General features: G+C 38.3%; 1 protein-coding gene across 2 annotated transcripts in view; it reads right to left on the bottom strand.

Annotated features, from left to right (window-relative positions):
* LOC117328035 (broad substrate specificity ATP-binding cassette transporter ABCG2-like) overlaps nt 1–15,670 on the bottom strand; it is a 49,486-nt gene extending 33,816 nt beyond the window's left edge. Inside the window, exons 1-3 of one of the 2 annotated variants that reach the window (XM_033885372.1) lie at nt 15,316–15,670; nt 7,272–7,447; nt 1,012–1,071 (exon numbers count right to left, since the gene is read on the bottom strand). In XM_033885372.1, coding sequence (XP_033741263.1) covers nt 1,012–1,071; nt 7,272–7,447; nt 15,316–15,336 — 257 coding nt within the window. In that variant the 5' untranslated portion in view covers nt 15,337–15,670. Of the gene's footprint in view, nt 1–1,011; nt 1,072–7,271; nt 7,619–15,315 lie in introns of those variants that run through there. The other variant, XM_033885367.1, reaches the window with a different exon arrangement.
* Nucleotides 15,671–16,222: the final 552 nt, after the last annotated feature.

Here is a 16,222-nt window from a genome sequence, read left to right as displayed (position 1 = left end):
CTACCTCCACACTTCCCCTTTCCCTTTCCTCCCCATCTCTCCTCCCTAATCACTGTAACCCCTACCTCCACACTTCCCCTCTCCTTTCCCTCCCAATCTCTCCTCCCTAATCACTATACCCCCCTACCTCCACACTTCCCCTCTCCCTTTCCTCCCCATCTCTCCTCCCTAATCACTGTACCCCCTACCTCCACACTTCCCCTCTCCCTTCCCTCCCATCTCTCCTCCCTAATCACTGTACCCCCTACCTCCACACTTCCCCTCTCCCTTTCCTCCCCATCTCTCCTCCCTAATCACTGTACACCCTACCTCCACACTTCCCTCTCCCTTCCCTCCCCATCTCTCCTCCCTAATCACTGTACCCCCTACCTCCACACTTCCCCTCTCCCTTTCCTCCCCATCTCTCTTCCCTAATCACTGTACCCCCTACCTCCACACTTTCCCTCTCCCTTCCCTCCCCATCTCTCCTCCCTAATCACTGTACCCCCTACCTCCACACTTTCCCCTCTCCTTTCCCTCCCCCATCTCTCCTCCCTAATCACTGTACCCCCTACCTCCACACTTCCCCTCTCCCTTCCCTCCCCATCTCTCCTCCCTAATCACTGTACCCCCTACCTCCACACTTCCCCTCTCCCTTCCCTCCCCATCTCTCCTCCCTAATCACTGTACCCCCTACCTCCACACTTCCCCTCTCCCTTCCCTCCCCATCTCTCCTCCCTAATCACTGTACCCCCTACCTCCACACTTCCCCTCTCCTTTCCCTCCACATGGGGTCTTTTCTCCTCCACATCCATAGTCCTGCACCTGGATAACTACCTCTTTCTTACCTTGAATTAGTATAAACTCCTTATCTATGAAATAGGATGTTAAACTAGTACATTGGGCATACATGTATATGATTAGTCTGATTCAAATCCACTGAAGTGACTCTCTTTATGTTTACATTCACAACATGTTTAAACTAAACATACACATTCTGTATTTCTATAAACCATTCAGGATAACACTTACGATGATTTTCCACTTCCAGTTGGCCCAAGTATGGCATTCATTCCAGGTTTGAAGACGCCACTGAAGATATAGGAAAACCATAGTAGAGAATGATACCAAGATGATATTACAGTTTATAATCGAAACAAAGTTTAACATGAATTAACATCAGGGCAACCATTCACCAACTCAACGCAAAATCCTCAAAAAAACTTTGTTTGGGGTCAGGAAAGTCCCAATGACGTTTTATAGTTTCTTTGATTAAAGACAATTGAATGTAAGCCGTTCTTATTTTGCAATGCATAGACAAATATTACTTAAATCATTTTTTTTGTGTGACACATTCCTTAAGATACCATTTTTGTATTGAAAACAGGACATCTATTTGTTATATATGATTATACCTACACTGCAACAATATTATTCCTATGTATAATTTGGTGCAGCATAGAAAATGTTAATCAGAACTTTAGGAAGCCAAGGACATTATGTTAGAATCAAACAATTTAGTGGTCTAGCTATATAGGTTACCAGTTTTTGGATACATGCAGGTCAAGAAAATGTTTTTCTTCAGCAATCCAAGTTTTAAAGGCCCTCACTTTTTGTGATAGAATTCCATGATTTTATATGTACATCTGGCTGTACAGGTACAAACCCCCACTTTTGCCAACTTTCAGTGCACTAGCCCCCTGGGATTATACCCGGTAAGATATGGTAAGACATGCAAACTCTAGTCTCAGGTCTATATTTATCTAAATCAAATTGTCAGGCCAGTTGATAGCAGGACTAGTGACAAATGCGTACATGTGAATATATGTAAGTGATCTGGGGTAGCCATGTGACAGACATACAAAGTGTAGAGGGGAAAAGTACCCTGATGAGATAGCCATAAGACATTATATAGAGGGGAGAGGTGACCTGATGAGGTAGTCACAGTAGATTATATAGAGGGGAGAGGTGACCTGATGAGGTAGTCACAGTACATTATATAGAGGGGAGAGGTGACCTGATGAGGTAGCCATGTAACATTATATAGAGGGGAAAGGTGACCTGATGAGGAAGTCACAGTACATTATATAGAGGGGAGAGGTGACCTAATGAGGTAGTCACAGTACATTATATAGAGGGGAGAGGTGACCTGATGAGGTAGTCACAGTACATTATATAGAGGGGAGAGGTGACCTGATGAGGTAGTCACAGTACATTATATAGAGGGGAAAGGTGACCTGATGAAGTAGTCACAGTACAGTATATAGAGGGGAGAGGTGACCTGATGAGGTAGTCACAGTACATTATATAGAGGGGAGAGGTGACCTGATGAGGTAGTCACAGTACATTATATAGAGGGGAGAGGTGACCTGATGAGGTAGTCACAGTACATTATATAGAGGGGAGAGGTGACCTAGGGTAGTCACAGTACATTATATAGATGGGAGAGGTGACCTGATGAGGTAGACACAGTACAATATATAGAGGGGAGAGGTGACCTAGGGTAGTCACAGTACAATATATAGAGGGGAGAGATGACCTAGGGTAGTCACAGTACATTATATAGATGGGAGAGGTGACCTGATGAAGAAGTCACAGCACATTATATAGAGGGGAGAGGTGACCTAGGGTAGTCACAGTACATTATATAGATGGGAGAGGTGACCTGATGAGGTAGCCACAGTACATTATATAGAGGGGAGAGATGACCTAGGGTAGTCACAGTACATTATATAGATGGGAAAGGTGACCTGATGAGGTAGTCACAGAACATTATATAGAGGGGAGAGGTGACCTGATGAGGTAGTCACAGTACATTATTTAGAGGGGAGAGGTGACCTGATGAGGTAGTCACAGTACATTATATAGATGGGAGAGGTGACCTGATGAGGTAGCCACAGTACATTATATAGAGGGGAGAGGTGACCTGATGAGGTAGCCATGTGACATTATATAGAGGGGAGAGGTGACCTGATGAGGTAGTCACAGTACATTATATAGAGGGGAGAAGTGACCTGATGAAGTAGTCACAGCACATTATAGAGGGGAGAGGTGACCTGATGAGGTAGTCACAGTACATTATATAGAGGGGAAAGGTGACCTGATGAGGTAGTCACAGAACATTATATAGAGGGGAAAGGTGACCTGATGAGGTAGTCACAGTACATTATATAGAGGGGAGAGGTGACCTGATGAGGTAGTCACAGTACATTATATAGAGGGGAGAGGTACCCTGATGAGGTAGTCACAGTACATTATATAGAGGGGAGAGGTGACCTGATGAGTAGTCACAGTACATTATATAGAGGGGAGAGGTGACCTGATGAGGTAGTCACAGAACATTATATAGAGGGGAGAGGTGACCTGATGAGTTAGTCACAGTACATTATATAGAGGGGAGAGGTGACCTGATGAGGTAGTCACAGTACATTATATAGAGGGGAGAGGTGACCTGATGAAGAAGTCACAGCACATTATATAGAGGGGAGAGGTGACCTGATGAGGTAGTCACAGTACATTATATAGAGGGGAGAGGTGATCTGATGAAGTAGTCACAGTACATTATATAGAGGGGAGAGGTGACCTGATGAGGTAGTCACAGTACAATATATAGAGGGGAGAGGTGACCTGATGAGGTAGTCACAGTACATTATATAGAGGGGAGAGGTGACCTGATGAGGAAGTCACAGAACATTATATAGAGGGGAGAGATGACCTAGGGTAGTCACAGTACATTATATAGAGGGGAGAGGTGACCTGATGAGGTAGTCACAGTACATTATATAGAGGGGAGAGGTGACCTGATGAAGAAGTCACAGCACATTATATAGAGGGGAGAGGTGACCTGATGAGGTAGTCACAGTACATTATATAGAGGGGAGAGGTGACCTGATGAGGTAGTCACAGTACAGTATATAGAGGGGAGAGGTGACCTGATGAGGTAGTCACAGTACATTATATAGAGGGGAGAGGTGACCTGATGAGGTAGTCACAGTACATTATATAGAGGGGAGAGGTACCCTGATGAGGTAGTCACAGTACAGTATATAGAGGGGAAAGGTGACCTGATGAGGTAGTCACAGTACATTATATAGAGGGGAGAGGTGACCTGATGAGGTAGTCACAGTACAGTATATAGAGGGGAAAGGTGACCTGATGAGGTAGTCACAGTACATTATATAGAGGGGAAAGGTGACCTGATGAGGTAGTCACAGTACATTATATAGAGGGGAGAGGTGATCTGATGAAGTAGTCACAGTACATTATATAGAGGGGAGAGGTGACCTGATGAGGTAGTCACAGTACATTATATAGAGGGGAAAGGTGACCTGATGAGGTAGTCACAGAACATTATATAGAGGGGAGAGGTGACCTGATGAGGTAGCCACAGTACATTATATAGAGGGGAGAGGTGACCTGATGAGGTAGCCACAGTACATTATATAGAGGGGAGAGGTGACTTAGGGTAGTCACAGTACATAATATAGAGGGGAAAGGTGACCTGATGAGGTAGTCATAGTACATTATATAGAGGGGAGAGGTGACCTGATGAGGTAGTCACAGTACATTATATAGAGGGGAGAGGTGACCTGATGAGGTAGTCACAGTACAATATATAGAGGGGAGAGGTGACCTGATGAGGTAGTCACAGTACATTATATAGAGGGGAGAGGTGACCTGATGAGGAAGTCACAGAACATTATATAGAGGGGAGAGATGACCTAGGGTAGTCACAGTACATTATATAGAGGGGAGAGGTGACCTGATGAGGTAGTCACAGTACATTATATAGAGGGGAGAGGTGACCTGATGAGGTAGCCATGTGACATTATATAGAGGGGAGAGGTGACCTGATGAGGTAGTCACAGTACAATATATAGAGGGGAGAGGTGACCTGATGAGGTAGTCACAGTACATTATATAGAGGGGAGAGGTGACCTGATGAGGTAGTCACAGTACATTATATAGAGGGGAGAAGTGACCTGATGAGATAGTCACAGTACATTATATAGAGGGGAAAGGTGACCTGATGAGGTAGTCACAGTACAGTATATAGAGGGGAGAGGTGGGTAGTCACAGTATACAGTAGGGAGAAGTGACCTGGGGTAGTCACAGTATACAGTGGGGAGCAGTGACCTGGGGTAGTCACAGTATACAGTAGGGGAGAAGTGACCTTGGGTAGTCACAGTATACAGTGGGGGGGGGGGGTGACCTGGGATAGTCACAGTATACAGTGGGGAGAAGTGACCTTGGGTAGCCATAGCACATACAGGGGTAACATGACCTGATCATAACAGTGGGATGAGGTGACATGGTAGCAGAAGGTGGAGAATCCATAGCTAAGGAGAGGAAGCCTACACCTATGTACCACTAATTATTATGTATATATATACAGATGTTTACATGAAAGTTGAATAGAATTGTCAGTTGAACAAAATTCATAGCCCATCTGCCTTGAACACTACTGTCTAAATTCAGTAGCTACCTCAAGAGTTATTAGCACATCTGATGTAACCTTTCAAAAGTGGGTCAAATTCATCCATTTTAACAATATTGAAAGATCTTCATCTCAAGTACAAGTAGCCATATACCATGACTCCAAATGTATATAAAATGTACTTGAAGTAGAACTTTAGTTAAAAGAAATAAATTGAGGACTTGAACTTTGTCCCTATAACCAAGATATACAGCAGGTTATACTTCTGTAGATCATTCATATAACAAGTCTGAAACTCTGTTGTTGATCAGGCACTTGTCTCTCTCCTGCGTAGTAAACGAATTCTAATACATATTTAACAATGATTTGTAAAATATTATAAAGAAAAAGAAAATACATAAGATTATCATTATATATTATTCACAAATACTGTTTCTATATATATACTATACTTTCCATTCTTGACTAATAACCGGATACTAATTATTTGAAATAAATGTAATATGTTATGGAGAGAACTTTAATATAGGCTAAGCCTGATGTTCAATCCATTTGATTTCCAATAAAATATGTTGAAATGAAATTGATATAACAAGCTTGTTAATCAACTCTTCCTCGTGACTCCTGCAGGCTTCTTTGTTATCAAAATTGTCTAAAGGAAAAGCTTGATAAAGGAAAACCAACACATTGAGGCACATGTAGAAATAAATAAACCGACAGCTAAGACTTCAGTTATGACTACTACAAGTGTATAGGAAATATCATCAACTAACAGTCATTGAGGTGTCAATGTATAGGAAATATCATCAACTAACAGTCACTAACTGAGTTGTAAGTGTATATGAAATATCATCAACTAACAGTCACTAACGGAGTTGTCAGTGTATAGGAAATATCATCAACTAACAGTCACTAACTGAGTTGTAAGTGTATAGGAAATATCAACTAACAGTCATTGAGGTGTCAGTGTATAGGAAATATCATCAACTAACAGTCACTAACTGAGTTGTAAGTGTATAGGAAATATCATCAACTAACAGTCATTGAGGTGTCAGTGTATAGGAAATATCAACTAACAGTTGTCAGTGTATAGGAAATACCATCAACTAACATTCACTAACTGAGTTGTCAGTGTATAGGAAATACCATCAACTAACAGTCACTAACTGAGTTGTCAGTTTATAGGAAATATCAACTAACAGTCACTAACCGAGTTGTCAGTGTATAGGAAATACCATCAACTAACAGTCACTAACTGAGTTTCAGTGTATAGGAAATATCAACTAACAGTCACTAACCGAGTTGTCAGTGTATAGGAAATACCATCAACTAACAGTCACTAACTGAGGTGTCAGTGTATAGGAAATATCATCAACTAACAGTCACTAACGGAGTTGTCAGTGTATAGGAAATACCATCAACTAACAGTCACTAACTGAGGTGTCAGTGTATAGGAAATAGCATCAACCTATAGTCATATATCTGAGGTGTCAGTGTATAGGAAATAGCATCAACTGACATTCACTAACTGAGGTGTCAGTGTATAGGAAATATTATTAACTTACAGTCACTAACTGAGGTGTCAGTGTATAGGAAATAGCATCAACCTATAGTCATATATCTGAGGTGTCAGTGTATAGGAAATAACATCAACTGACAGTCACTAACTGAGGTGTCAGTGTATAACATAAACCAGTGACAGTGTAAAGGAAGTAACATAAACCAGCGGTATATCGGAAATGACACTTAACCAACAGTCACCAGTAGCCGCGATCGCATCAACCTATAGTTATATCGGAGTTGTCAGTGTATAGGAAATACCATCCATGTTATTTTAAAACACAAATGTACTTACTCAATGTTTTTTAGGATTTCCTTTTTCACCATAGATCCACAGCACGGTCTGGACGGAATGTCGACGCTATAACAAATGTTGTGAGCGGTGATAGTCGACCCAGCCCTAGAAGTCCTGACGTCCACCACATGGTGATCGGTGCCGTAGTTCTTACTGCCATTACTGGTCAGGTGTTCCTGTGTGTGAACCTTATTATCATTCATGCCGTCCATTGAGAATGAATCTCTCAGACTAGGTTTCTCCCCCGGCATATCAGCCAGTATGCACACGTCTTCCCAGGCTACAGAGATAGGCTAGTCCACCCCACATTCCCATTCACATGTGTATATTTTGTTATGAAACCTAGATCGATCCACACAGTAGTAATGGTCAAGGGATGAGAGGTCGTGCGCGCGTGTTATTCTATACATGTATACGTACCAACCATGTACATATGATCACTGTATATTATACTACGACTCCTATACTTATTGACATTATATATATGTATAGATAAACGTCTTCACATTTATTTTCATTGCGAAGTAAACAAAACTTAACCTATCAGACAATACGGTTGGCTTATCTCCACCCACCCGTATCAAAATATAACATAGAACCGTCCAAAATGTAAGTTGTAACAATGACTAGGCCAACAGACGACGTAAATGATGTCCCGCTGATTATATGAGATCGAAATCCGTAACCAGAGCCAGTATTTTAAAATACTTTTGTAACACATTAAAACACAATCTATGGTACAATTTCTTTGAAAATCTAAAAAAAAAAATAAAAAGCAGTCGACTGAATCGGGTGCGAAATATAGGCCTTTAACAGCTTCTAGTACACGTGTACTTGTACTCGTGTTTTCTGGTAGGGAAATGTATGTCAAGCCACTTTAACATTCAATCCCGTTTGAAGTGAAAAAGTAATTTTACTTAAGTGAAATAAAACAATGCAAATAAATGTTAACTTCCCTTAAGATAAAAAGAATTTCACTCACGTGAAAAAAGTATATGCAGACATAATGCAAAATAATTGTCCGTTAAGGGGAATTCTTTTCATCTTAAAGGGTTTTGGACACATAGGGTATTTTTCTATTTTCTGTTAGCCCGACCCCATAAATGTTGGCTGACACAGGTTTCACCTCGCCTTACAAAGCTGTGTATTGCTGCTGGCTGAAAATTTTTAATGAGCTAGGTGGTCACGTGGTCTGACGCGTCATCTGGTTCACCCCTGACCAGTATCAGTAGTATCACTAGGCTAGAATCTGCCTTGTTATATGCATTTATAGAGCGAAACTTCAAAGCCCCATATTATTTTGTAACATTGAAAGCAATGACAGTGAATGTCCTGATTTTATCATCTTACATATTTAGATTTTCTTTCCACACCTCATGTCTGTAATTGTATAATCAAAATAGTAGACCAGCGGACAATATCATAACTTTGGTAATTTACTATTATCACATGTCATCTTTTTTTTTTCTTTTTTTTTCTTTTAAAAACTCAAACAATGGCATATACACTAAAGGTCCACTCAGGGGTGTAAATATCACATACATATGATATATACATCTCTGGTCTACTATACAGTGAGGTGACAAAATTATATTACTTGTGCAGTCTTTTTACGGTGATTAATTTTCCTAGCCTTGTTAACCATTTTATTTTTGGCATAATTTGATAAGATTTTATTAACTTTTAAGAACACGTTTTACCCTTTCCTGACATAATGTTAACATAAAAATATCCATTTCTTAATTTTGCAAGATAAAGATTTGATAAAAATGCAGTAGTTTAAAACACTGTTGTCTCATTCTGATGTAATTTAATTAGATAGAACGTAATCACAGAACTGATTTTTTTTTATCTAAGACGATACATGGGTTTTTTGTACATCGAACTTTGAGGATTTCCTTTGTACATATTAAATCAAGAATTTTTAAATATTGATTGAAATTAAAGCGTCGAGATAATTTTTTACTCAAAGCATGTTATGATGACATGTTGGAAACTAAAGATCCTTGGATTCTTTATTTAAATCAGTAACTTTGAACTGTCAGTCTTGGGTATATGTTTGAAGAAATCAGTTACTGTTCTGATCAATTTTACAGTAATGTATTCAAACAACGTCCTCTTTTTGACAATTTCCTTAAAGAATGTTTTATGAAGGTTATGAAGGAAATGTACATGTATTTGATGTGGTGAAAATGTTACGCAGATATTCGTATTGATTTGATTAAAACATATCATTTTAAAGGGTGTATCTCTGAAGGCTGATTCCCTGAACGCCTACATTTTGAAATAACACCCTACTGAGTTTGTTTGTACAGTAATTATAGTCTGTTCTGGTGAAGTCACTTAAGTCACATGTATTTTACCTGTGTGTGTTACCTGTCGATTTTATAGTATTTCTCATCAAAATCAAAGGTCAATATTCAATGAATAAATACTGGACAAAAATATAATAGTTTAGAATTACCTATATGCACATGATATTTGTCAATACTTATTTAAACAAATAAGAAATTATCAAATTAATAAATATCAATAATTATCAAATTAATATTAATTAATATTACATTGCATTAAATATTAATTAATAATTCATTGAAATTAATATTGTAAAATATTCATTAATAATTCTTTAATTATCAATTTCATCAAACCAAAACGTAAATCAAATACTTTGCTTTGTTCTTAATTACAAGTTATACTCAAACGGCTCTCTTTTCTCATTTGAACACCTCTCTGATATCACAAAGACTGAAGATAATGATGTTGATAAGTAAAAATCGCTCACTTTACTGATCGAGATCAGTTAAAACGATGAGCTGTGATGTAGCCCTGGCTACGGGATGGCATAACACGTGAAGATGAATACCGGAGCTACATGTATGTATCTATATAAACTTCAAAATAATCATCAGTTTGCAATCCTCACCATCTTCCCGTGGACCAACATCAAGGGATGCTTTTCCATTTACCCAATACAACGACGACACTAGGAGACTGGTTCGCCCCGCAGCTGTATTGCCACTTTTACCACTACACCAATGAAAAGACGTAAGGTTCCGAGCACAAAAGGATAGAGGGAGACAGAACCGTTTGAAACCACTACGACAACGACCAAGGACGACCAACCACTTAAGTAGGAGCCTGGCACAGGAAATTCAAAAAGATTGTACACCATGCATGTACATCCCAACATCTTCACCATTATACGGACATTAAAGGACATACAGGCTACTAATGAGATAACTAGAATTCAACGTCGCGCTGGAGGTACAGAAACATTTACACTCGCCTTGTCCTTAAACAGAGCCTGAATAACCAAACTATTGATATAAAAACATGTAACATTCTAGGATTAAAATAGTGATATTCCAAAATATATTAGCATATATGTACATGCACATTTCAAGTGCTCAATACATTATTAAGATTATCATAGTGTTGTTTTCAAAATAAGATATAAAGATATATTAACTTGCAGAATTCTAATGCTCTTATAACTTATATATCAATGTGATTAATATTATACTATAAATTTCACAATTCTATTTAAAGAAATATGCTAGTGTCTTGGTTTTCTTTAGTTGTCAACTGATTTCTACAGGTAAAATATTTCAGGTAAATACAGAACATGTATGAAACAGACTATAATTACCCTTCCTTTGTTGTCTCTGTCTATTGTTCTAAATATGTAGGCGTTCGGGGAGGAGTGTCATCCTGTTTCTCCCAAAACTGAAAAATATATATCCTGTTTCTCCCAAAAACTTATGTAAACAATATAGGGAGAGTGTTGTTTTAACAGTTAAGTTAACTTCTACCTGTACAGGTAAATCAACATTCCTGTTACCTGTACAGGTAAATTAAGGTGTCTATTACTGAATTTATCAGTTGACAAATAAAAAAAAAGATTTATCCATATGTTCACAGATGGTTTGAATTTAAAAATAAAACGTGTAATTTAATAAGAAATAAATAGATAAAAATAAAAAGTTATATATGTATATTTATGATAAATTTATAGAAGTGATTATAATTGACTTCTTTTAGATTTATCCATATATTCATAAATGGTTTGAATTTAAAAAATAAAACGCGCAATTTAATAAGATGATAAATTAATTTCAACATTTTTTTATATAATTGACTTATTTTTTATATGTATCCCCAGGCTATGCTCATCTTCAGGAGAGATGTTATCTGTACCAATTAAGCTATTCGTTCAACCTGAGAAGAGTTGCAAACCAAACCAATGTGGGGGGTGTATGGTGGTAGGGCTCTAGTCCAGGTTGGATACCGGTACATGGTGAAGAACAACTACAGAGACACTACCTACTGGAGATACTGTGATTAGATCCTGTATCGAAGCAATAGCTATTAACTGAGAACAAAATCTTTTTATAACTCTGTAACATGATCATAATTTGACAAAGGATATACTAGAACCTTATTGCCTCCCTTTTCCACTAATTGTTAGTTCTTTTTATAATTACCTCCCTTTGACCATATATAAAAATCAATATATTCATAAAAAAAAAAAAAAAAATCATCTCCATAGATATTTCATCTCCATTGACTTAATTTATATACATATTTCTTATACTTTTTACTTTCAATTGTTTTAGTTTAATTCTACTATTGTTCTGTTTGTATTTGGGACGACTTAATATATAGGCCAAGCCAGCTGCTGTCTAACCCATTTGTATAAATGTTATACAATAAAATATGTTGAAATGAAAATAAAGACTGCCCTGCAACCATCAACATTACCAAGGATATTCCTGTAAAATTCGGTCATCAACACAACCACCCACCTAACCATTTCCAGGGGGAAGTTCAGAAGATAATGAACAGCATCAAGAAGAGGTGTAGGAAGAAACTCGAACCCATACCCGACATCTACGACGAAGAAGTCTCCAAACTACAGACACAGGACTGGGCAGCTGACAGACCACTACAACGGCGACATCGACTACATCAACTATGGCGACCGAGCAACATATTTATTACATATGGAGTGAAAAACAACATAGTTACATAAAGTTCTGTTAACAATGTATCATCCTTGCTATAAAGCAGGAGTAGCAACTACCATTTTTAAAGACTCTGGTAGGCCTATGTCTCGGCTAGGGGACAGAACCCAAAACCTTCCTCACAGCGGCGAACGCTCAACTAAAGGCCAAAAGTGAGGCATTGTCAAGGGAGATATTAGGAAGAAGAAAGTTATCAAGAAAGAAGAGAAAAGACAAGATCCCAAGTTTAGTCGCCTCTTACGATCATGCAAAAATGGAAAAAAAATCATAATGGAAATAAAACATAATGGAAAAAAAATCGTAATGGAAATAAAACATAAGGGAAATAAATAGGGAACATTTTAAGAGGAAATGGGATTAAATGTTAAAACGGCTTGTCAAAGGAATGTGGTATATTATCATAGACGGATTGTCGATTGATAAAAGCGAATTTAAAAGAAATATGTAGTGTGTACCTTTTTACGTACATCGAAAACTGCAACGCGTAACACGGTCAGTGAGCGATATCTGTTAGACACTTAAATAATACCTTTTCATGGTAAAATGTGACAGATTATCCTAAGGTACACATTTGAACACTTTTACTGTTAAAGTGTGTGGTACACTTTTTACAAAGATGTCACAATCCACGAATTATGTAATATATACAGTAAAATCCGCGATCAAAATTACTATAAATCTCACAGTTTATCGATATTATATATTAGTCTTTTGGATTAATTGGTATCAGTTCAATTTTCGAGACAATTCCGTATTTTACACATGTGACACCGAAGACGCTTTGAGCTTTACACCCGGGCGCCGGATTTTGCTGAGGTGATGGTGATGTGGATATTACCAGAATTGGCTTTCTTGATGACTGTTTTATATATTTCGACGATTTCTCTATGATAACCATAAAATATTGTTCAATTAAAGTTATTTCGAATAGTCATCAACTTGCGCTTTTTTATTGTTTGTTTCAAGTTTAGTAGCGTTCGATGCAATCATGAAATTATTTTTAATCTGCTTTTACTGGAATTACCCCGGGGTGGGAGTTTTCTGGAATTACCCTGGGTTGGGGAGTTTACTGGAATTACCCTGGGGCGGGGGGTTACTGGAATTACCCTAGCTGGGGTGGGGGTTTAATGGAATTACCCTGGGGTGGGGGTTTACTGGAATTACCCTGTGTCTATTCGTCTGTCTGTCTCTAAACACAATTTTGTGTCGCCTGTATTAGTTTGTATTAGTTAGCCATTGGTAAAGTGAAGTTTAGAGTATCATCACATTTAAATGAGGGATGAAAGAGGGGTATTAGTTAGCCATTGGTAAAGTGAAGTTTAGAGTATCATCATGTTTAAATGAGGGATGAAAGAGGGGTATTAGTTAGCCATTGGTAAAGTGAAGTTTAGAGTATCATCACATTTAAATGAGGCACGGTGGAGGGGGTATTAGTTAGCCATTGGTAAAGTGAAGTTTAGAGTATCATCACATTTAAATGAGGGATGGAAGAGGGGTATTAGTTAGCCATTGGTAAAGTGAAGTTTAGAGTATCATCACATTTAAATGAGGGATGGAGGAGGGGGTATTAGTCAGCCATTGGTAAAGTGAAGTTTAGAGTATCATCACATTTAAATGAGGGATGGAGGTGGGGGTATTAGTCAGCCATTGGTAAAGTGAAGTTTAGAGTATCATCACATTTAAATGAGGGATGGAAGAGGGGTATTAGTTAGCCATTGGTAAAGTGAAGTTTAGAGTATCATCACATTTAAATGAGGGATGGAGGAGGGGGTATTAGTCAGCCATTGGTAAAGTGAAGTTTAGAGTATCATCATGTTTAAATGAGGGGCGGAGGAGGGGGTATTAGTTAGCCATTGGTAAAGTGAAGTTTAGAGTATCATCACGTTTAACATCTTATACACTCACGTGTCAAATATGACGTCACATTACAATAAAATTTATGTCATGAATACTTTTCCACTGCCCAAGTGGGGAGTCAACATTCTCAGAGTGACTAATAAATAAGTATGTTCTACTATAGTACGAGACCTGCCATATTTGAGTGAGTGCTTCACACAAAAATGTCAGTTTTTGCAGCATGTCTACTTTGTTTTTAATATCGAGCATCCATTAGTTATCCACATTCTTTCCCACGTGATCGAGTTCCTGCTGATATATTTCATATTCCTGATTGAGAAAATACACAGCTTCCTGTGTAGAATCAACTTAACACTGTCTAGGTAATCATGAAAGTTACGTGTTGTCTTTCCTTGTCTTTTTCCTGATTAATCACAGAAAAATCCAAAAACGTTGTTCAGAATGTTTTGCTGGTGACATTTGGTATTTCACTCTGTTTTAGCAGAAATGTTTGTCTCGTTCACATAAAATTTGATATATTACCAGGAATTGGCCCGTCGTCCAATCGTTGTGAGTATGTATACTACATAACTGCATAGTTGTGTTTAAATCACTCTGGTATTTAAAAGGTATTGAGAAAAATAGACAATACACGTATCTTCTATATCAAGATTCCTCAATGTTGAACGTTTGACGTATTGATTGCATGCTAGTAAACATCCATGTCATACGTGTTTATGAAAAGCTATCAATTCAAACCACAAACCAATACATTTTGGAAATATATAACTGATCTTCCACAGAACCGATCTCGTATTTCTTTGTGTTTCTTATTTTGAACAGTTGACTTAGATCGCTACCTTTAAAAACATAAATGAAATGCTGTGGTACTTAGATTTTATCGAGTCACCAGAACCAAGTCCCTAACGAAAAACGTGTTTCTTAGGTTTGAAGCTATTTAGTGAGTAATTAACACACGGACTTCCTATATAAGAGAATTAAGAATAAATACACCAGTCTACTACTTCGAAATTATAAGCCCTTCACTAGCAGAGAAGTCAATGCACCATGTGCATTCATCTATATTGACAGCGGAACCCTTGAATTTCGAGTCTACTTATCGACTTGATCGGAATTATTGTTCGGTGCGTTCATGCTACAAGAACCGGGGATACACTTACCCTGGACGATGATCTTTTCATTTAGATGCTTTGACCAGTGACACGGTATCCCTGTTTTGACCAGTGGTACGGTATCCCTGTTTTGACCAGTGACACGGTATCCCTGTTTTGACCAGTGGTACGGTATCCCTGTTTTGACCAGTGGTACGGTATCCCTGTTTTGACCAGTGGTACGGTATCCCTGTTTTGACCAGTGGTACGGTATCCCTGTTTTGACCAGTGGTACGGTATCCCTGTTTTGACCAGTGGTACGGTATCCCTGTTTTAACCAGTGGTACGGTATCCCTGTTTTGACCAGTGGTACGGTATCCCTGTTTTAACCAGTGGTACGGTATCCCTATTTTGACCAGTGGTACGGTATCCCTATTTTGACCAGTGACACGGTATCCCTATTTTGACCAGTGACACAGTTTCCCTTATTTACTGTATACCTTGTACCTATATGTGAACAGCCTCTCTATCTTTATATAAGTTTATCACGCCACGTTGCTATCTAACATGGTTTATTAACTATATCAGATTACAGCGTTCAGAAGTCAAAGGGTTGTCTTAAATAGGCTAATCCGCACATGTACAGTAATTTGAGGGAAATGGTTCAGATATGTCATGGAGAATATTGGAGAAAGTGTCAAAAACATCCCCTATCTAACCGTATGATAAATGGATGACAACAGACAGAAAATATCTTTGCCATTGTCACATAACCGCTATATAACTAACTTTTACAAACACACGTGGTAAAGAAAGCCTAATGGGACTGCAATAGCTAGGCTACGTGTCATTTGCATTATGACGTCACCAAATAAAGAGGAATATGGAGAAAAGCCATTTTAGAATTCAAATCAGCCTGACTCTTAGTCCAAAATTCAACCTATTATTTTTGATTTCTTATCAGATTGATGAAATT

This window comes from Pecten maximus, chromosome 1, assembly GCF_902652985.1.
Source record: "Pecten maximus chromosome 1, xPecMax1.1, whole genome shotgun sequence".
Taxonomy (NCBI): Eukaryota; Metazoa; Mollusca; class Bivalvia; order Pectinida; family Pectinidae; genus Pecten; species Pecten maximus.
The sequence above is the reverse complement of the archived record's forward strand: the minus strand, read 5'-3'. Positions and strand labels throughout refer to the sequence as shown.